Source organism: Diadema antillarum, unplaced genomic scaffold (assembly GCF_040938485.1).
Source record: "Diadema antillarum isolate AM-2024a unplaced genomic scaffold, OU_Dant_1.0 seq00000029_RagTag, whole genome shotgun sequence".
In the NCBI taxonomy this organism is placed as follows: Eukaryota; Metazoa; Echinodermata; class Echinoidea; order Diadematoida; family Diadematidae; genus Diadema; species Diadema antillarum.
The window spans coordinates 323,152-347,156 of record NW_027271145.1 but is presented as its reverse complement, the minus strand read 5'-3'; the positions used below and the strand labels follow the sequence as shown (position 1 = coordinate 347,156).

The 24,005-nt window shown below is 37.9% G+C and overlaps 1 protein-coding gene across 1 annotated transcript in view; it reads right to left on the bottom strand.

Annotated features, from left to right (window-relative positions):
* The window catches only part of LOC139725255 (phosphatidylinositide phosphatase SAC2-like), an 80,449-nt gene extending 59,587 nt beyond the window's left edge, over nt 1-20,862 (bottom strand). Inside the window, exons 1-2 of the mRNA XM_071636347.1 lie at nt 20,652-20,862; nt 496-576 (exon numbers count right to left, since the gene is read on the bottom strand). Coding sequence (XP_071492448.1) covers nt 496-576; nt 20,652-20,748 — 178 coding nt within the window. The 5' untranslated portion in view covers nt 20,749-20,862. The remainder of the gene's footprint in view (nt 1-495; nt 577-20,651) is intronic.
* Between the last annotated feature and the right edge of the window lie 3,143 nt (nt 20,863-24,005).

The window sequence follows — 24,005 nt, the reverse complement described above, 5'->3', positions numbered from 1 at the left end:
ATGCATAAAGTGGAAATATGAAGTGATCTACAGCAGGGCTCAGCAGGAGCAGAGCATAAAGGCCTGTACTGATGAGGGTACTTAACACCACTTATAGAAAATATAAAGGAAATTCAACAAAAATTCACTTTTCTAGAATTATGAAAGAGCAGTGGACCAACCGCTTTCAGAAAGCAGGGGGAATTTGCTGTCAATATCAAGTTGATGGAATTTGTAATTTTCATGAAAAATGGATTTTTGTAGTATTTTCTTTATATTTTCTTGGTATTGTTGTCCACTCATACGTCATAACCTCTAGTAGTCTCCTCATCCAGCGGTTCCAACACCAAAACTTTAAAAATTCATAACTTTTGCATCGATTGTCCGATTTTCAAACTTTCACTGATGTGTTCTATTAATGTAGCTGCTTTCACTCAATCCACATTGTTCTTGGGGTTTATCTTCCCTTTAACACCACTTTAGAAACATTTGATATCAAACAGCATTCTGTCTTACCTGGGTGGATGCGAATCTTGCCAATCACTCCTAAGACCTTCCCAAGACATACTGGGTTCCAAGCATTGACTAACGCTGAACCTGTCAAAAAAAAAAAAGGAACACAAAAAAAGAGTTGTATAGAAAGTGAAACATTGCCTCGTATATTGACCAAAACACAATGGTCGTTGTTTTATAACATGTTTACCATTGCAGGCACAACCAAGATTAACCATCTCCTACAGACTAAACTTGTAAGACATTATTTTGGATACTATAAAACACGATATTTTCACGGCATGAAATTTTCATGAATTGGAGCCGACGGTCTTTTTTGTGGCACAAAATTTTCACGAGTTACCTCTAACATTCAATGCGTACGAGTGTAGACAAGAAATTTCATGTGCATTCTAATTTTGCGAATCTTGGCTCTCGCGATATTTACTAAATCAAAATGCATGTGAACATTCCTCATTTTATAGTACAATGTATAGGAACAATACGTGCTATATGCTCATCAGTCTGGAAATTTCTCTGTTCAAATTCTAATAGTAAAATAAATTTTTTAACACCATCCACAGTCTCATGGCACTCAAGGTGCATAAAATGTATCATCACTCCAGCCACCAGCCACCCCAGTCCAGAATGGTGGAATCAAATCTGACCAACACTGAATACATACGTGTGATACGTGTACATTGTAGTATACACAAGGCACACCCATACAAAGGCCAACAACATGCATTTTCAGCTTTCTAGACAGTATTTCATACACCTGGGTAGACAGTATAAATGTGAGGAACAAATTTTGCTATTTAAAAATTAATCGCGCAAAAATATCCACTTTCACATGTACGTGCAATTTTTCTTCCCCGTTTTTGTCTCTCTATGGAAACCAATGGGCACGCATTGCTCCTTGAGAGAGGCAGGCAATTTCTCATGCACACATGTACAATGTATGCACACTCCACCTGGAATGGCGCAGGTCACCAGAAGTGTGTGCCCTGTTCTTGCTGAGACCATCGAGTCCCCTCATCAGCAGTAAACACATCACAACACTAGAGGTTGTAGACTTGTGCTAGACTGTCAAGCATGTCATTCATCCCAGACTCACTCCAGACTCCTGCTTTGTGCTTTGTGATGTGACCTATTAGAGTCCCCATTGTGTTTTGGGGTACACTAAAGGGCTATTATTGGGATTACACCACAACATTGTGAGTACAGTGCTTAAATCAGGGCAAGTTCATTGACCTTTTGACTTTGACCTTGTCAGACTGTATCCATATTCAAACTCGACAGGCATTTTTAGGTTACACATACTTGTCATGTCAGTTTGGTTGTAATGTACGTCAAAGCTGTGAGAGAGAGTAGACCAAATTGTTGACATGGAAAATGACAGTGACGCCTACTAATGTTTCACTTTTGCTACGCAGGCGAGACAATAAAATAATGCAATTGATCATTTGTTTGTAGTATCATCCATCTACAAATAATAGGTATACATTTATATATTTACCCTTATTTAGTACCTAATGGTACTCAATGCATCTTTCTATAAGTTTGCATTATCTCGAAGTTCATAATCTATAAATAAATAGCAAAATATGAACCTGAGGTGCAAATCATTTAGAAATTTTGCCACTGAAAATAAATACCATTCACTTGTTAGAGTAACATGGTATTCATACCAGGTATTGAAATATATTCATGTTGCTTTATGAATTCTTATAATATCATCCACCCATGAAACAGCCAATTTTCACTGACTTTGCGCACATCACATACAATGTAGGTATGTACAGGTACATTATCTAAGATATGTTACAGTTGTATTTAATGGATAGTACTCAGAAAATGTTCCCCAATGGACAATGCAGATCATTAATTTTTACCATTCATCCAATATCGCTGAGGAGCTAAGGACAACCAAAATTTCAAACCTGTTCAAAATGAAATTAGTTCTAGTTCAATGACCCTTAACCTTCAATATGAATTACAAAATGTAAGTCATATAAGCTACGTGTACATTGTGTTGTCCCATTCAACCTTACCCTGCATTGTACATTGTAATACTAAACTACAGCTTTACAGCTGTAGTTCATCCTAAACACAACTAGAGATTGTAATTTGTCATCACTGACAAATTAAGGTGATCCGATTTTTTTTTAATCAATGATTCGAGGTCTGATCGCAATAGGCAACACCATACAGGTTTCATCTGTGTTTAGAGACATTGGTTGTGTGATGTTTGGATTCTCATTTAGAAAAGGGAGTCAAATCTGTCATCTTTGGTACCAAATTCTGTATACACTAGATAACGAAGATACAGCAACAAATATATAATTTAGGCATGACCATACAGGTTTCATCTGTGTTTAGGGACATTCGCCGTGTGATATTCGGAATCTCATTTAGAAAAGCGAGTCAGATCTGCCATCTTTGGTACCATATTCCGTATAACACGTCATAATAAAGAGACAGAATAAAGTATATTTGACCACTGACCTCACTTTGCACAGCCAGGATGGCATCTAAGCAAAATGTGGTTATTTCGTAAAATGATTCTTGTAACATGGTCTTTGCGTGTGCAAAATATGGAGGAGACAGGACATGTATTCACTAAGATACAGAATGAAACATTTATGACCTTTGACCCTAATTTACATACCCAAGATGGTGTCTGATCAAGAAGTTGTTATTTTATGAAATAATGTACGTGACATGAACTAAACATATGCAAAATTCGAGGGTGATAGACGCTGTTTTTCTTGAGTTATTGCAAAGAAAGTTGCAGAAAGAAAAGAAACATCTCAATACATTGAAGATAAGCTTTAAATTCAACCACGTTTTTTAACGTGATCCCGACATCGTATGAAAAAAACGAAGGGTAAAATACAATGGCCCAAAGTCTCAGCTACAACATGTTAAGATCTGGGAGAAATTCACCGAAGCATAAGTGAGCTATTGCTCGAAAAAGATTGTCATAGCTTCATTCGCAGAAAAACTGCACTCCCATAGAGATAACACGTCATAATGAAGATACAGAAAGAAGAATATATGACCTTTGACCCCACTTTGCACAGACATGATGGCATCTGAGCAAAAAGTGGTTATTTTGTGAAATGATTCTTGTAACATGGTCTTTGCGTGTGCAAAATATGGGAGAGATAGGACATGTATTCACCAAGATACAGGATAAAACATTTATGACCTTTGACCCTAATTTACCTACCCAAGATGGTGTCCGATCAAGTAATTGTTATTTTATGAAATAATGTACGTGACATGAACAAAACATGTGCAAAATATGGGATTAATAGCCATTGTTGTTGTTCATCTATTGCACAGAAAGTAGTAGAAAGAAAGAAAAATAAAGAAAAAACTAGAGATTGTAATTTGTCATCACTGACAAATTAAGGTGATCCGATCTTTTTTTTAATCAATGATTCGAGTCCTGATACTGCAAAGTCTCAGCTACAACATATTAAAATCTGAGAGAAATTCACCGGAGCATAAGTAAGATAGTGCTCGATAAAGAGAGTCATGTCAATTTTCACATCTAAAAAATTCCCTCCCATAGAGATAACACGTCATAGCAAAGATAGAAAAAGAAGTACATATGACCTTTGACCCCACTTTGCACAGACAAGATGGCATCTGAGCAAAAAGTGGTTATTTTATGAAATGATCCCTGTAACATGGTCTTTACGTGTGCAAAATATGGGAAAGATAAGACATGTATTCACCAAGATACAGGATGAAACATCTATGACCTTTGACCCTAATTTACATACCCAAGATGGCGTCTGATCAAGTAGTTGTAATTTTATGAAATAATTTTCGTGACATGAACTAAACATGTGCAAAATATGAAGGTGATAGGGGCTGTTTTTCTTGAGTTATTGCAAAGAAAGTTGCAGAAAGACAGAAATATTTCAATACATCGAAGATAAACTTTAATTTCAACCAAGTTTTTTAACGTGATCCCGACAACGTATGAAAAAACGAAGGGCACACTTACGATAGCCCTACATCTCAGCTACAACATATTAAAATCTTAGAGAAATTCAACGAAGCATAAGTGAGCTAGTGCTCGATAAAGATAGTCATGTCAATTTTCATTTCCATAAAAATTGCACTCCCATAGAGATTACACGTAAACTAGTCAAATTTGACAAGGTTACCTTCAATCCATTTTTTCGAGGTGATGTCGTCATCAAATCAAAATTGTTTAATTACATTTATGAAAGAGCATTTCATAAGCTACAACATATTGAAATTTGGGTGAAAATTGGCAAAGGATTAGTGAGATACGCTCGAGTAAACTTGAAATTTGATGACGTCATTTTGAAAATTTACTTTTTTTACTTTATTAAGAAATTTGATATCTTTTAATCATTTTATCAGCATAGCCAGCCCATGAAATGACATGTACAACTCATCACCTTTCAGAATATGTAAAGAAAATGGGGGGTCACCGTCCATCCTGATGAGTAAAATCCGATTTAAAATTGGCGGTTTTTTGGCATAGTTGCACTGTGTATCCCCATTGACGCACGCGCAGAATTTTAAATTTGACCGGCCCGTATGACGTCATATTGAGTCGGATCGACTTGAAACTTGGTAGAAATATTCCTTGAAATTTCGGACATCCGATCCGTGTGAAAAAATTGAAAATTTCTATTTCATATTAGCTGTGCGTGCGTATATGTGCGCGCGCGTACGCGTCCGTCCAATTTTTTCAATTTTTCAAAAAATGCTCCAAATGGTCTGAAACGTGTGCAAAAAAAATTTGAGCTGGATTTGAGCATACAAATATTTCAACGCGCGCGTACGCGCGCGTTTTGAGATAAAAATGAATTTTGAGAATATGAGTAGAATGCGCTTGACTTGAAATATATGTGACGTAAATTTCATTGAAATATTCCATTCCATTAATGAGATATGCATGAAAATGTGTTTTCATATAATGACGTCATAGTGACGTCACGGTCGACTGATCACTATGATTTTACTTGCGCTGTCGTCTTTGCGACATGATACATATATGGTATAAGTCTGACATTGAGAGGCAATGCACTTTCTGAGCTAACCTCTGCACAACTTTTGAGGAGAAATAAAGAAGAAGAAGAAGAAAAACTAGACTTAGAATTTGTCAACACTGACAAATTAGGTGATCCGATCTGTTTGGAAATCATTGATGTGAGTCCTGATCCAAATAGGCATGACCATACATGTTTTATCGGTGTTGAGGGGACATTGGCTGTGTGATGTTTGGATTCTCATTTAGAAAAGGGAGTCAGACCTGCCATCTTTGGTACCGAATTTCGTATACAGTAACGAAGATACAGAATGAAGTACAGTATACAATATGACCTTTGACCCCACTTTGCACACCCAAGATGACATCTGAGCAAAAAGTGGTTATTTTGTGAAATGATTCTTGTAACATGGTCTTTGCGTGTGCAAAATGTGGAAAAAGATAGGACATGTATTCACCAAGATACAGGATGAAACATTTTTTATCTTTGACCCTAATTTACATAACCAAGATGGTGTCCGATAAAGTAGCTGTTATTTTTTTGAAATAATGTATGTGACATGAACTAAACATGTGCAAAATATGGGGGTAATAGGGAATGTCTTTCTTGAGTTATTGCAAAGAAAGTTGCAAAAAGAAAGAAATATGAAAAAAATACATCGAAGCTAAGCTTTAATTTTAGCAAAGTGTTATGACGTGATTTCGATGTCGTATGAGTAAACGAAGGGCACATAACGATAGCGCAAAGTCTCAGCTACAACATATTAAAATCTAGGAGAAACTCACCGAAGGGTCAGTGAGCTAGTGCTCAATAAAGACAATCATGTCAATTTTCACATCTAGAAAAATTCCCTCCCATAGAGATAACACGTCATTACGAAGATACAGAAAGAAGTACATATGACCTTTGACCCCACTTTGCACAGACAAGATGGCATCTGAGCAATAAGTGGTTATTTTGTAAAATTCAATACATCAAAGATAAGCTTATTTCAACCACGTTTTTTGACATGATTTCGTCTTCGTATGAAGAACAAAAGGCACACTAGCAATAGCGCAAAGTCTCAGCTACAACATATTAAAATCTGGGAGGAATTCACAGAAGGGTAAGTGAGCTAGTGCTCGATAAAGACAATCATGTCAATTTTCGCATCTAGAAAAATTCCCTTCCATAGAGATAACACGTCATATAGAGAAAAAGGTACATATGACCTTTGACCCCAATTTACACAGACAAGATGACATCTGAACAAAAAGTGGTTATTTTGTGAACTGATCCTTGTAACATGGTCTTTGCGCGTGCAAAATATTGGAAAGATAGGATATGTATTCGCCAAGATACTGGATGAAACATTTATGACCTTTGACCCTAATTTACATACCCAAGATGGTGTCCGATCAAGTAGTTGTTATTTTATGAAATAATGTACGTGACATGAACTAAACATGTGCTAAGTATGGGGCTGATAGTCATTGTTGTTGTTCATCTATTGCACAGAAAGTAGTAGAAAGAAAGAAAAATAAAGAAAAAATTATATTATTTTATAGAAATTTAAAGGAGAAGCATAAAAAAATCAGAGAAAGATGAAGCTAGGAAAGGAGATTCAGACGAACTAAAGAAAAAGAAGAAAAAAGTGTTTAAAAAATATAAAAAAAAAATATTGGCAGGAGTGAGCTTCGAACCAGGGACCTTAGGATTACGAGTCGGATGCGCTATGCAATGACCTATTTCATGCTCCATAGGCCCTGTGTATTAAGCAAAATGACGCTGCATCGAAACTACGTGCCATTTTCAACCAAGTTTTTCGACGTGATGCCGACGTCATATGAAAAAATGAAGGGCACATTAACGATAGCCCAAAGTCTCAGCTATAACATACTAAAATCTGGGGAAAATTCACCGAAGCATAAGTGAGCTAGTGCTCGAAAAAGATAGTAATGTCAATTTTCACTGCCAGAAAAACTGCTCTCCCATAGAGATAACACGTAAACTGGTCAAATTTTACAAGGATACTTTCAATCCATTTTTACGAGGTGATGACGTTATCCAATCAAAATGTTTTTATTACATTAATGAAAGAACATTTCGTAAGCTACAACATACTGAAATCTGGGTGAAAATTGGCGAAATTTAAGTGAGATACGCTCGAGTGAATTTGAAATTTGATGACGTCATTTTGAAAATTTACTTTTTTTACTTTATTAAGAAATTTGATATCTTTTCATCATTTTTTCAGTATCGCCAACCCATGAAATGACATGTACAACTCACCAGCTTTTAAAATATGTAAAGAAAATGGGGGGTCACCGTTCATCCTGACGAGTAAAATCAGATTTAAATTTGGCGGTTTTTTGGCATAGTTGCACTGTATATCGCCATTGACGCGCGCGCGGAATTTCAACTTTGACGGGCCCGTATGACGTCATATTGAGTCGGATTGACTTGAAATTTGATAGAAATATACCTTGGCATTTCAGACATGCGATGCGTGTGAAAAAACGGGAAATTTCTGTTGCATTTGAGCTGTGCGTGCGTATATATGCGCGCGCGTACGCGTCCGTCCGATTTTTTCAATTTTTAAAAAAATGCTCCAAATGGTCTGAAACGTGTGCAAAAAAAATTTGAGCTCGATTTGAGCATACAAATATTTCAACGCGCGCGTACGCGCACGTTTTAAGGCATAGATGAATTTTGAGAATATGAGTAGAATGCGCTTGACTTGAAATATATGTGACGTAAATTTCATTGAAAAACTCCATTCCATTAATGAGATATGATTGAAAATGTGTTTTCATATAATGACGTCATAGTGACGTCACGGTTGACTGATCACTATGATTTTACTTGCGCTGCCGTCTTTGCGATATGATACATATATGGTATAAGTTTGACATTGATAGGCAATGCACTTTCTGAGCTAACCTCTGCACAACTTTTGTCCAGAAATAAAGAAAGAAAGAAAGAAAGAAAGAAAGAAAGAAAGAATCCGTACAGATACAATAGGTGATCCGAGAGGATACTCGGATCACCTAACTAGAGATTGTAATTTGTCATCACTGACAAATTAAGGTGATCCGATTTTTTTTTTATCAATGATTCGAGTCCTGATCGCAATAGGCATGACCATACAAGTTTCATCTGTGTTTAGAGACATTGGCCGTGTGATGTTTGCATTCTCATTTAGCAAAGGGAGTCATATCTGCCATGTTAGGTACCAAATTCTGTATACACTATAACGAAGAAACAGCAACAAGTACATATGACCTTTGACCCACCTTTGCACTCCTAAGATTGCATCTGATGAAATAGTGGTTATTTTGTGAAATGATTCTCGCGACATCGTCTATACGTGTGAAAAATATGGGAAAGATAGGACAGGTATTCACTAAGATACAAGATGAAACATTTATGACCTTTGACCCTAATTTACATACCCAAGATGTTGTCCGATCTAGTAGTTGTTATTTTACGAAATAATGTACGAGCCATGAACTAAACATGTGCAAAATATGGGGGTGATAGGGCGTGTTTTTCTTGAGTTATTGCAAAGAAAGTTGCAGAAAGAAAGAAATATCTCAATACACAGAAGATAAGCTTTAATTTCAACCAAGTTTTTTTATCGTAATTCCGACATCGTATGAAAAAAACGAATGGCACATAACGATAGCGCAAAGTCTCAGCTACAACATATTAAAATCTGGGAGAACTTCACCGAAGGGTAAGTGAGCTAGTGCTCGATAAAGACAATCATGTCAATTTTCACATTTAAAAAAATTCCCTCCCATAGAGATAACACGTCATAACGAAGATACAAAAAGAAGTACATATGACCTTTGACCTCAATTTGCACAGACAAGATGGCATCTGAGTAAAAAGTGGTTATTTTGTGTAATGATCCTTGTAACATGGTCTTTGCGTGTGCAAAATATGGGAAAGATAGGACATGTATTCACTAAGATACAGGGTGAAACACTTATGACCTTTGACCCTAATTTACATACCCAAGATGGTGTCCGATCAAGTAGTTGTTATTTTATGAAATAATTCACGTGACATGAACTAAACATGTGCAAAATATGGAAGTGATAGAGGCCGTTTTTCTTGAGTTATTGCAAAGAAAGTTGCAGAAAGAAAGAAATATCTCAATACATCGAAGATAAGCCTGAATTTCAACCCAATTTTTTGACGTGATTCTGACATCGTATGAAAAAACAAAGGGCACACTTACGGTAGCGTAAAGTCTCAGCTACAACATATTAAAATCTGGGAGAAATTTACCGAAGCTTAAGTGAGCTAATGCTCGATAAAGATAGTAATGTCAATTTTCATTTCCAGAAAAACTGCACTCCCATAGAGATAACACGTAAACTGGTCAAATTTGACAAGATTACTTTCAATCCATTTTTACGAGGTGATACCGTTATCCAATCAAAATTTTGTTATTTTATGTTTGAAAGAACATTAAATTAGCTACATCATACTGAAATCTAGGTGAAAATTGACAAAGGACTAGGGAGATACGCTCGAATGAACTTGAAATTTGATGACGTCATTTTGAAAATTTACTTTTTTTACTTTATTAAGAAATTTGATATCTTTTAATCATTTTGTCAGCATTGCCACCCCATGAAATGACATGTACAACTCATCAGCTTTCAAAATATGTACAGAAAATGGGGGGTCACCGTCCATCCTGACGAGTAAAATCGGATTTAAAATTGGCGGTTTTTTGGCATAGTTGCACTGTATATCGCCATTGACGCGCGCGCGGAATTTCAACTGTGACGGGCCCGTATGACGTCATATTGAGTCGGATTGACTTGAAACTTGGTAGAAATATTCCTTGACATTTCAGACAGCCGATAAGTGTGAAAAAACGGGAAATTTCTATTGCATATGAGCTGTGCGTGCGTATATGTGCGCGCGCGTACGCGTCCGTCCAATTTTTTCAATTTTTCAAAAAATGCTCCAAATGATCTGAAACGTGTGCAAAAAAAATTTGAGCTCGATTGGAGCATGTCAACATTTTAACGCGCGCGTACGCGCACGGTTTGAGTGTAAACTGAAATGTGAGAAAATGTGTAGAATACGCATGATTTGAACTATATGTGACGTAAATTTCATGGAAAAATTCCTTTCCATTAATGAGATATTAATGAAAATGTGTTTTCATATAATGACGTCATAGTGACGTCACGGTCCATTGATCACAATGATTTTGCAAAATCTGTCGTCTTTGTGACATGATACATATATGGTATAATTTTGAAATTGATAGGCAGAGGACTTTCTGAGTTAATCTCTGCACAACTTTTGTCCAGAAATAAAGAATCAGTACAGATACAATAGGTGATCCGAAGGATACTCGGATCACCTAATAATGTTATTTTTATAGAGATTTGAAGGAGAAGCATGAAAAAATCAGAAAAAGATAAAGTTAGGAAAGGAGATTAAGACTAACTAAAGAAAAAAAAGGAAAAAAAGTGTTAAAAAAAAAAAACTGGCAGGGGTGAGCATCGAACCAGGGACCTTAGGATTACGAGTCGGATGCGCTATGCAATGACCTATTTCATGCTCCATAGGCCCTGTGTATTAAGCAAAATGACGCTGCATCGAAGCCACATGCAATTTTTCAACCAAGTTTTTCGATGTGATACCAACGTTGTATGAAACAAGAGACCCGCGGGTCTAGCGCTCACCTGAGTATCGCAAGTTCACCTTTCACGCAGTCACTAACCTAAATTATTCACAGCTCTACCAAAATTTGACCAGGCATTCTCAAGTAGAAGATGAAAATGTACAATAAAGGCCCAATTTTTTTTAAGATTCCTTAATTTGGGGGGATTGGGGCCCCCTGGGGCCCTCTGGGTGGGGCATGGTGCCCATTTTGATAAATTGAGATCCTGACCCCTTAGGGATGCTACCTGCCAAGTTTGACAAAAATCCATCATGAGGTTTTCAGGAAGAAGATGAAAATGTACAATTCAGGCCCCCATTTGGACCCTTCCAACCACCCTCCCCCCTACCCAAGAGGGGCACCCCTGGATCTCCTATGAACAAACTTGAAACTACAGTCATTAATGTACTCACTCATAGTATTAACTAAGCACTATCACTTCTGGTTCTAGAGAAGATTTATAAAGATTCCTTCATTTGGGGGGTTTGGGACCCCTGGGGGCCCCCTGGGTGGGGCATGGTGCCCATTTTAACAAATTGAGATCCTAACCCCCTAGGGATGCTACCTGCCAAGTTTGGTGAAAATGGGTCATGGGGTTCTCAAGAAGATGATAAAAATGTACAATTTAGGCCCCATTAGGACCCCTCCTCACCCCCTCCCCTGGGTCCCAAGGGGGGCACCCCTGATTCTGCCATGAACAAACTTGAAACTACAGTCATCAATGTACTAACTCATAGTATTAACTAAGCACTATGTTATCACTTCTGGTTCTAGAGAAGAAGATTTTTGCAGAATCCTTAATTTTGGGGGGCTTGGGCCCCCTGAGGGCCCCCTGGGTGGGGCATGGTGCCCATTTTAACAAATTGAGTTCCTAACCCCCTAGGGATGCTACCTGCCAAGTTTGGTGAAAATGGGTCATGGGGTTCTCAAGAAGAAGATGAAAATGTACAATTTAGGCCCCATTAGAACCCTTCCCCACCCCCCTCCCCTGGGTCCCAAGGGGGGCACCCCTGATTCTGCCATGAACAAACTTGAAACTACAGTCATCAGTGTACTAACTCATAGTATTAACTTAGCTCTATCACTTCTGGTTCTAGAGAAGAAGATTTTTACAGATTCCTTAATTTTGGGGGGTTTGGGCCCCCCTGGGGGCCCCCCTGGGTGGGGCATGGTGCCCATTTTAACAAATTGAGTTCCTAACCCCCTAGGGATGCTACCTGCCAAGTTTGATGAGAATCGGTCTTGGGGTTTTCAAGAAGAAGATGAAAATGTAAAAAGTTTACGCACGACGGACGCCGGACGAAGGGCGATCGCAATAGCTCACTTGAGCCTTTGGCTCAGGTGAGCTAAAAATGGAGGTCACATTACGATAGCCCAAAGTCTCAGCTACAACATACTAAAATCTGGGAGAAATTCACAGAAGCATAAGTGAGCTAGTGCTCGAAAAAGAGAGTCATGTCAATTTTCACTGCCAGAAAAACTGCTCTCCCATAGAGATAACACGTAAACTGGTCAAATTTTACAAGGATACTTTCAATCCATTTTTACGAGGTGATGACGTTATCCAATCAAAATGTTGTTATTACATTGATGAAAGAACATTTCATAAGCTACAACATACTGAAATCTGGGTGAAAATTGGCGAAATTTAAGTGAGATACGCTCGAGTGAATTTGAAATTTGATGACGTCATTTGGAAAATTTACTTTGTTTACTTTATTAAGAAATTTGATATCTTTTAATCATTTTTTCAGTATCGCCAACCCATGAAATGACATGTACAACTCATCAGCTTTTAGAATATGTCAAGAAAATGGGGGGTCACCGTCCATCCTGACGAGTAAAATCCGATTTAAAATTGGCGGTTTTTTGGCATAGTTGCACAGTGTATCCCCATTGACGCACGCGCGGAATTTTGAATTTGACGGGCCCGTATGACGTCATATTGAGTCGGATCGACTTGAAACTTGATAGAAATATTCCTTGACATTGTGGACATCCGATCCGTGTGAAAAAACTGAAAATTTCTATTGCATATGAGCTGTGCGTGCGTATATGCGCGCGCGCGTACGCGTCCGTCCGATTTTTTCAATTTTTCAAAAAATGCTCCAAATGGTCTGAAACGTGTGCAAAAAAATTTTGAGCTCGATTTGAGCATACAAATATTTCAACGCGCGCGTACGCGCACGTTTTAAAGAATAGATGAATTTTGAGAAAATGACTAGAATGCGCTTGACTTGAAATATATGTGACGTGAATTTCATTGAAAAATTCCATTCCATTAATGAGATATGATTGAGAATGTGTTTTCATATAATGACGTCATAGTGACGTCACGGTCGACTGATCACTTTGATTTTAGTTCGATTGCCGTCTTTGGGACACGATACATATATGGTATAAGTTTGACATTCATAGGCAATGCACTTTCTGAGCTAACCTCTACACAACTTTTGGGGAGAAATAAAGAAAAACTAGAGATTGTAATTTGTCATCACTGACAAATTAAGGTGATCCGATTTTTTTTTTTAATCAATGATTCGAGTCCTGATCGTAATAGGCATGACAATACAAGTTTCATCTGTGTTTAGAGACATTGGCCGTGTGAGGTTTGGATTCTCATTTAGAAAAGGGAGTCATATCTGCCATCTTTGGTACCAATTCTGTATACACTGAATAACGAAGATACAGCAACGAATACATATGACCTTTGACCCACCTTTACACTCCCAAGATGGCATCTGAGGAAAAAGTGGTTATTTTGTGAAATGATTCTTGCGACATCGTCTATATTCGTGTGCAAAATATGGCAAAGATAGGACAGGTATTCACCAAGATGCAAAATGCAAAGTCTTAGGTACAACATAAAATCTGGGAGAAATTCACCGAAGGGTAAGTGAGAGCTAGTGCTCGATAAAGAAAAGCATGTCGATTTTCACATTAAAAAAAAAATCCCTCCCATAGAGATAACACGTCATAACGAAAATACAGAAAGAAGTACATATGACCTTTGACCTCACTTTGCACACCCAAGATGGCGTCTGAGCAAAAAGTGGTTACTTTGTGAAATGATCCTTGTTACATGGTCTTTGTGTGTGCAAAATATGGGAAAGATAGGACATGTATTCACCAAGATACAGGATGAAACATTTATGACATTTGACCCTAATTTACATACCCAAGATGGTGTCTGATCAAGTAGTTGTTATTTTATGAAATAATGTACGTGACATGAACTAAACATGTGCAAAATATGGGATTGATAGCCATTGTTGTTGTTCATCTATTGCACAGAAAGTAGTAGAAAGAAAGAAAAATAAAGAAAAAAATATGTTATTTTATAGAAATTTGAAGGAGAAGCATAAAAAAATCAGAAAAAGATAAAGTTAGGAAGGGAGATTAAGAATAACTAAAGAAAAAGAAGAAAAAAAGTGTTTAAAAAAATGAAAAAAAAATATTGGCAGGGGTGAGCCTCGAACCAGGGACCTTAGGATTACGAGTCGGATGCGCTATGCAATGACCTATTTCATGCTCCATAGGCCCTGTGTATTAAGCAAAATGACGCTGCATCGAAGCCACGTGCCATTTTCAACCAAGTTTTTCGACGTGATGCCGACGTCGTATGAAAAAATGAAGGGCACACTTACGATAGCCCAAAGTCTCAGCTACAACATACTAAAATCTGGGAAAAATTCACCGAACCAAAAGTGAGCTAGTGCTCGAAAAAGAGAGTCATGTCAATTTTCACTGCCAGAAAAACTGCTCTCCCATAGAGATAACACGTAAACTGGTCAAATTCTACAAGGATACATTCAATCCATTTTTACGAGGCGATGACGTCATCCAATCAAAATGTTGTTTTTACATTAATGAAAGAACATTTCATAAGCTACAACATACTGAAATATGGGAGAAAATTGGCAGAGGATAAGTGAGATACGCTCGAGTAAACTTGTAATTTGATGACGTCATTTTGAAAATTTACTTTTTTTACTTTATTAAGAAATTTGATATCTTTTAATCATTTTGTCAGCATTGCCTACCCATGAAATGACATGTACAACTCATCAGCTTTCAATATATGTAAAGAAAATGGGGGGTCACCGTCCATCCTGACGAGTAAAATCGGATTTAAAATTGGCAGTTTTTTGGCATAGTTGCACTGTATATCGCCATTGACGCGCGCGCGGAATTTCAACTTTGACGGCCCCGTATGACGTCATATTGAGTCGGATTGACTTGAAACGTGGTATAAATATTCCTTGACATTTCAGACATGCGATCAAAGTGAAAAAACTGGAAATTTCAATTGCATATGAGCTGTGCGTGCGTATATGCGCGCGCGCGTACGCGTCCGTCCGATTTTTTCAATTTTTCAAAAAATGCTCCAAATGGTCTGAAACGTGTGCAAAAAAATTTTGAGCTCGATTGGAGCATACAAATATTTCAACGTGCGCGTACGCGCACGTTTTAAGAGAAAATATGAATTTTGAGAACATGAGTAGAATGCGCATAACTTTAAATATATGTGACGTAAATTTCATAGAAAAATTCTATTTCATTAATGAGATATGATTGAGAATGTGTTTTCATATAATGACGTCATAGTGACGTCACGGTCGACTGATCACAATGATACATTAGATTTGCCGTCTTTGGGACATGATGCATACATGATATAATTTTGAAATTGACAGGCAGCGGACTTTCTGAGCTAACCTCTGCACAACTTTTGAGGAGAAATAAAGAAGAAGAAGAAGAAGAAAAACAAAGAATCCGTACAGATACAGAAGGTGATCCGAGAGGATACTCGGATCACCTAATTAAGTGTTCCAAGATATATGGGTTATTCTTCGCTAAGTGTATATTTTTGGCCTTACAATATTAAAAGAAAAAGTGTCTCAGAAATGGAAAATCTTTCATAAAGTGGGAAAATCACAATGAATGTTGACTTCATTTAATATGGCCGCAATCTTTATGGGGTGTTTCCTCATTTAAAATAACTTTCAATTTTTAGTGTTGCACGATTTGTATGCAAAATGTGATGTGACGGAGTTGACATGATGGGGATGACACTTTGTAATCTAATTTGGCATTATAAACAAATTTAAGGATAGATATATTTAATGCAACTGAAGCAACAACAACAAGGACTGGTTAAAGGACTTCCAATATGATTAACACTATACATTTTTGATATCACTTTATTGTTATTTTGTACTAAAGAAAAAATCCCTCAACGTCATCTCCGTCACGAAAAGTGACGGAGATGACGGGTCCAACAATTAATGGCCTCATATCATCTTCCCAATCCATGCACCTGCGATAAGAACCGCGTGCACTGGTAGAGGGTATGATCTTCTCTCCCATTATGCCATCAAAATTATAAATCAATTTGATATGATATGTAATCTTAAGCATTCGGAGACGACGCCGAATAAAGGTATGACCTGGCTTTTGTCACAAATTTCAAAAGAATTATAACTTTCTTGATTAAAATAGGGGAAAAACCAGGTGAGTTCTTCAACTTCAGCATGTAACTGTCATGTAGCACTAAAATCGATACTAAAGCCCTTTTTACACTTGTGTTTCTTAACCCCGGACTTCCTCTGACCCAGGACTTAGTATCGTTAGTCCCGTACCAATTTTTTCAGCTTTTTACATTGGCCAATTAAGTCCCGTACTATCTCTTGTCCGGGGCTAAGGAGGAAACTGACCTTTTTACACTCGTATTTCTTAGCCCTGGACTTTCCAAACCACATGAATATTCATGATTACGCTGTGCACTGTACACGTACACGCACGCACCGGCAGCACTTGATTACCTCGTTTCTGATTGGTCAGTGGGGGTCAGACTTCGTCTCCGTCGCTTAGCCCCAGATTATTTTTTCGTTCTGTTTACACTCACTTGCTTGGCACCGCAATTGCGGTGCTAACCCTGCTATTTTGCAGGGCCAGATAGTACGGTACTATCAGTGGGGCTAGCCCACTTTGGCAAAAACGAGTGTAAACAGAAAGTGGGCTAAGGATAGTCCCGTACCAACGGTGGGGCTAAGGCCCCCCCCCCCCCCTTAGCCCCACCGTTGGTACGGGACTAAGCAAAAATTTACCAAACTTGTATAAAAAGCCCTTTAGGGTACCTGACATTTTTTGTTAATGGTGCCCTAAATGTTCGTGACGGAGATGACGCAAAATGGCAGGACTAACAATTTTGAATTATTAATTTCTTTTTTTTTCTTAAATCGTTTGATATTGGATATGCTAATAATTAAATAATACGCTCTGAAATAAGCATTTAAAACGTTTCAACATGCTTCCATCTTGAAATGCTACATAAGGATATTTATTTGTAGTATCACTGTGGCATGGGGTTTTCAGTGGTACGGATACGGGAAAATTAAGATAATACATGTAGGTCAGGATAAACAATTCATCCCCTTTTTAGTATGTTATCTTGATATAAATGTAAGTCATTGTAAACAGAACAGAAGGTAATGAAATGACCCTTTATTTTTGTACATAATATCTCCTTTTAACTATAGCGGGACACAGAAATATGATACACTAGCGAAGAATGACCCATAACTTAACATGCATTCTAATACAGTTGCGGTCATTTAGTTTAACCCATTGAGGACGGGTTGATTTACTGCAACATGCATTCCCCATAGACACTTGCCCAAGTATACTTGTACTTGGGTTTCATTCTCAATGGGTATCAGATTTTTAAACAAAAATTGGAAAATGTCATGGTAACCTTTCCAAGGGACACTATTTTCCCCACTTACAGTGATACTGTAAATCATGTCAGTTACAGTAAGTATACATCAGATATTAATATTTTAGGCAGAAAGTCTGACAGGATTAATATTAATATAAAAAAGCTTGACAGATTTGGTACAAACCTTTACTTCAGTTCTAAAGTTTTAAAATGCCTATTCAAACATGCGTATCACCATCAATTGCAATATATTGGTAAGAATGTATCACTAGTATCTAGTGTCATTCATTCCTGCCTTTTTTTTTTTTTTTTGGGGGGGGGGAGCTTTAGAAAAGTTCTTGATAATCATAGTACATTATAAACTCCATGAGAGTCTAACTTCTTGGATCTGTTGGTATCAACTGCCAGTGAACAGTTCAGTTCCATTTCAGATTTCATTTCTTTCATCTAATTTGAAGTTAAAAAGAAAAATCATTAACCCCTTGAGGATGAGTCCCGAGTATACTAGGGGAGGAGTCTATGGGATAATTTATGCGTGTTGTAGTCCGTCCACAGTGGGTTTAAAAAATAAAAATGTAGCTATTTTGCATTTCCTGACATTTTTTTTTTTCCTTTGGATCTTGGATACTTTATACATCAAATTGGTATAATGTGTACATACACCAATCTCATCACCTACTTTATGTACATGTACATTGTACGTACATATTGTACATAATAGATCCTTTATCTCTCAAAATTTATTTCAACAATTAACAATTCGAACCAAACATCAACATGCACAATGACGAAAAGTTCAATACCACAGTAAGAAAAAAGATTTTAGCGTTCTTAAAACCTATTACATTAAACTCTGTCCTCTGGATGTGAGAGGACTTGGGAATTCTTTCAAAAGACTACACATTATAACTCTATGAGAAATGCAATCATATAATTTTCTTACAAAAAACTCATACATGCATTTGTACTGACAATAGATTTAAAAAAAAAAAAAAAAAAAAAATAGTACTGTCGCTCTGGCGACTGAGGAGGATCTCTTTCCAGGACTACACTTTCAGTAACCATTATCATTTTTTCTCTCCCACAGCCCTTTCTGACACTCATGGCAACAGGTGCCCATCTTAGGATCCACCCCTCTCCCGAATCCAGAGGGGGGCGCCCCGGCGCTCCCCCGCCCCCTTCACTAAATTGTTAAAACAGAATTTTAAAAAATGAAAGGGGGCATGAGCACGCGCACCCCCTTTAACCAACTTTAAAAAAAAAAAAACCTTTGGTGACGTCCCCCCCCCCCCCCACCCTTTACAGAATTCCTGGATCCATCCCTGATGCAATAGACCTATGAAACATAGTTCTTGTTGGTACAGTTTATAGGAGATCTAATAATAATAAGTACTGGTAGTGTTTCTGCATGGTCAAACTTCTGGAAGATAATAAAGGGAAGCAAACAAAGCATTGTTTCGCATAGTGTGACCACAGCTCAATGTGTCAAGCTGCAAACCTCTCTTCCTCATTTATTAATTACATCACCATGCCAACTTTCACACAAAAACACAACAGAGAACACAAACCATTTCCCATATCAGGGGTGTATCCAAGAGTTTTTCTGGGGGGGGGGGGGGGTCGTAATCAACATTTTTGGACCTTTACCTTTGCGAAGGCAGAGACTCCAACCCAAAGTACCTTCTGATCTGGAGATTCTCCCGCCTGAAACCCCTAGCAAACGGGAGACTCAAAGTTGATATGTGCGAAGCGCGAAATTCCCAGGGTTCTAGATGTTCTCTGGTGCTATCTAAGGCTTATTTTTTCAACATACGATAGAAATATGTAAGAAATCCTTTCCAACGGGAGACAAAGAGCCAGGGCGGGAGAAATTAAATCTCAAACGGGAGAACGGGAGATTTTGCAAAAATGGGTTTTCGGCGGGAGATCTCCCGTCGAAAACGGGAGAGTTGGAGTTTCTGCGAAGGAGCGGAGCAACTGAGCAGGGGGGGGGGAGGGTGTGGGAGGGGGGTGTCCCCCCTCCCACGGTAGGGAGTTTTTTGACCTTTACCTTTGTGAGGGAGCAGAGCAACCGAGCGGGGGGGGGGGGGGGGGGGGAGGGTGTAGGAGGGGGGTGTCCCCCCTCCCACGGTAGGGAGTTTTTGAATTTTATATCTTAAAATGGGGCCATTTTACAAAAGTGACTTTTTCGGCATGGCAGTGCAGCTTAGAAAATAGAAATAAGGTATGGCATATCAAAACTAAGTTACGAAATTTACAAGGTTTTTGCCAATTTGCTGGAACACCACCTAGCACCTGGTCACTTTTTTTTTTCCCTGTTGTATATAGGTTATAGGGTAAACAGCCCTCGAAAAACAAAAATGTTTCATACAAACATGGACCTTTTGAAAATTTGGGGGGGGGGGTCGTACGACCCTCCCGACCCCCCCCCCCCCCCCCCCCCCTGCATACACCCATGCATATACCACGTATTTGATAGTCGGTGAGCTGAGGCGACAGCAGCAAAGGAGCAACTTGAACTACAATCTATACGGGGGAGAGATCAGACAGACAACGCAGCGCATAGCCATTATAGCCTATAATAGGCTGCTAGTGAAGAGACACTCTGCCGAGCTCCGACAGCGCAGCGGGTCCTGCCCCACTGCACTGAGCTGATCCTGCACTGCCGTGCACTGCAATATGCTGTCACTGTCTGTGACTGTAGCCTGAAGTGCACTGCTTTATCTTTTGTTCTTACCCGGCTGTGGAGTCAGTTTCCCGTCAACACGACTACACCATAGGCTAAAATCCTTGTCCTGGATGATGTAGTTATCGTCAGTCTGATGTAACTCCATTACGTTATCCAAAGATCATAAAATGGTGAAATAATATCATTGTTTCCAGCTCAACGGACACTGTTCGACCCTTCGAAAGAGGCGGGTTCGACAACAACATGCACCAGTCCTTGTTCTGTGATAACACAGTATGATTCGGAGAAAATTGTAGCCTCGCCTCCTCTTACCACACCGACGGCGCCGGGTACCGTAAACAACACAACTTCGTTGCGCGCGAGACGCTGTGAAACCACCCCCTCTGCTAGCTAGCTCGCTCCTTCGTACCAATGCATACGTACACGTACACGGGGGCCCACCTTCCGAGTACAGTACTCAGTACACTCCAGCGAGCAGAGCCTTGGCTCCAGAAACTTGCCACCGAATACTGCTAGAGGGCAGCATTCATTATACAGTAATGCAAAGAGCTTTTCCCTGAGGAGAAAAATCTCTTTGTTTTAAAGGACAAGTCGACCTTCATACATGTGGATTGAGTGAATGCAGCAATATCAATAGAACACATCAGTGAAAGTTTGGGGGAAATTGGACAATCCGTTCAAATGTTATGATTTTTTAAAGTATCTGCACAGTTACTGCTGGATGAGAAGACTACTACAGTGTATGATGTCACATGCGTACAACGATATAAGGAAAATATAAAGAGAATTTCACAAAACTTTATGAAAAAATTATTACTATTATTTTTTATTATTTTATTTGGCAGAAAACATACAATACATAATCAATAACAAAACTCAAAGTAATCAATCAATACAATAACACAAACATACCTAAACACTAAATGCACCTGACAGGGCTGCCAGGCATTGGGCAAAGTTAACTAAATAACTGTAGTCCGCGGACCGCCCTCACCTATATCCCTTCCAGGTGCATCCAGCGTTACAGATGTATGTGCCACTGATTATCATAATAAAATATTCATAACTGTACCTTTTAAAATCTCTTGCATGAAAATACAAACTATGTAAAAATCCTTGTATATTTCACAATATCAAATCACAATTTACAAACTCATGATCACACCAATAAAAGGGTGACATAATTACAAAACAGATCCCTTTACTCTCCCAACCCTCCCATCACACACTCCCCAAATTAAAAATCCAATCACAAAAAAAAAATCAGCCACCCGTCGCCCCCCCCCCATATTTCCTCACAAAAATATCTATTCATTAAAATAAAAATCCTGGATATGTGTCTTTAAACCCCCCCCCCTCCCCCACAAACACCCCCAATCCAAAATTCATAATTAAAAAAAAAATCAAAGTGATTCAGAAACACAAACTGAGTCTATAAATTACAATTATCTGCGAAACTGAAAAAACAATAACATAAAACTTAAGAGGAGATCTGGGGCCTGCCTCACAAAGCGGCGAAGTCGATCCCAAATCCCAAGACTGACCAAAACCATGACATGCTGTATGTGTCTCCAATGCTGCTCAACCCTCCAATAAAAAATAAAAATCCCGGAGACCCCCTTCATGCAACCATTAACACAAAACAAAACAAAACAAAAAGCAAAAACATTCTGCAACCATTAATGACAATTCAAAGCGGGTGGTAACCAGGCCAACAAAACTGAACAAGGAAACCAGTGGCATACCACAATCCCTAGCCAATACCAATTTCTAAATTCAACCCATTTTCCCCACGAAACACCCCCAGAAAACCAATCAAAAATATTCAATATACATATACATAACATATGAAGAGTTTGTTTGCAAAAACCGATAAGTCCATATTTACCAAATGGAGATATTCGCGATTAAAGATCAAGAAGAATAAAGAGAATAATAAGAAAATTTTTGCTTCTTCTGACCATAACTTCAAAAATATACCTTTATATGTAGTGACCAATATATCATTTAAAAGGTATTATTTTGTACTTTATGACAGAGACCGTATTTCAAAATCTTCAAAAATGGACTTATCGGTTTTTGCGAACAAACTCTTCATATATATTTCATATTCATATTGGACACGTTGTAATCTGCCAGATAGAAATGAACGGATCCAGAACCAAATATCACCTGAGATGTTATACAGCGATAGCTTCTGCAGGAATACATCATGAGGCATACGATCAAACGCCTTCGCGAAATCGAAAAATTGCCCATTTCATCGACTCGTCACTGACGTATGTTAAGGGCAATATTATTCCCCTTGCTTTCTGAAAGAGGGAAGTTAAGTGTTCTTTTATTATGCGAGAAAAGTAAAAATATCTTGAATTTTCTTTATATTTTTTTATATCGTTGTGCACATGTGACATCACAGGCTCTAGTCTTCTCATCCAGCAGTGACTAAGCAGAAACTTCAAAAATTCGTAACTTTTAAACGGATTGTCTGATTTTCCCCAAACTCTTGATGATGTGTTCTATTGCTGCATTCACTCAATCCACATGTCTATGAAGGTGAACTTGTCCTTTAATATCACTTCGCTCATAAAATACGCTCAAGTATCATGCTGTATGCACACAAAACAAAGAGAAACACCAACTAATTGTTCGAGATTACGACTTGTGTACTGTATTCTGTTTATGATCGAGAAATATGCTATTCTTCAAAATGTTGAAAGACAACTATTTGAAAAGACATAGGCCAACCTAAACATTATAGTTACACTGAATACACACAAATTTCAAAGACTGCCAGGACGACGTGTTATAGATGAGATTATGATGCTATACGGATATTCTCCAATGATGATGATGGTGATTATAAATAAACTATTGAATTGAATTGAATTGAATTGAATTGAATTGAATTATGATTTGACTTCATTTCAGAATTTGTCACAAAGTGGCGTTACCAAAAAAAAAAATATTATTCATTGGACAGAAAAAAAATAATACATTTACAATCACACGATGATGATAATAATGATGCTTTTATTGTTTTGAATTATATCACATCCATTATCAGCTGGATGAATTTGAAGACGGCTAAATGAAACTTCTACGATTCTATTTCATTATTGTCAGTAATGATGAAATTATTGTTATCATTATCATTATTTAGTCATGAGATGTGGATTTGACAATAGTTGTCGGCACCGCTTGCTGGACATTCTTCCGAAAAGGCCACATTTGCCACATGAAAAGAATAATGATAATGATAAGTCCCCAAATTAAAATCTCTTTTAGAGTAAGAATATCACAAAATATCTTCTTTTTTGTTGCTGTTTCACATGTTTTCACAAACCAGTGATTGAGCTTTTCCCCTAACTGCTCTTTTCAATGCTCTTCATTTTGTTTGTTCCA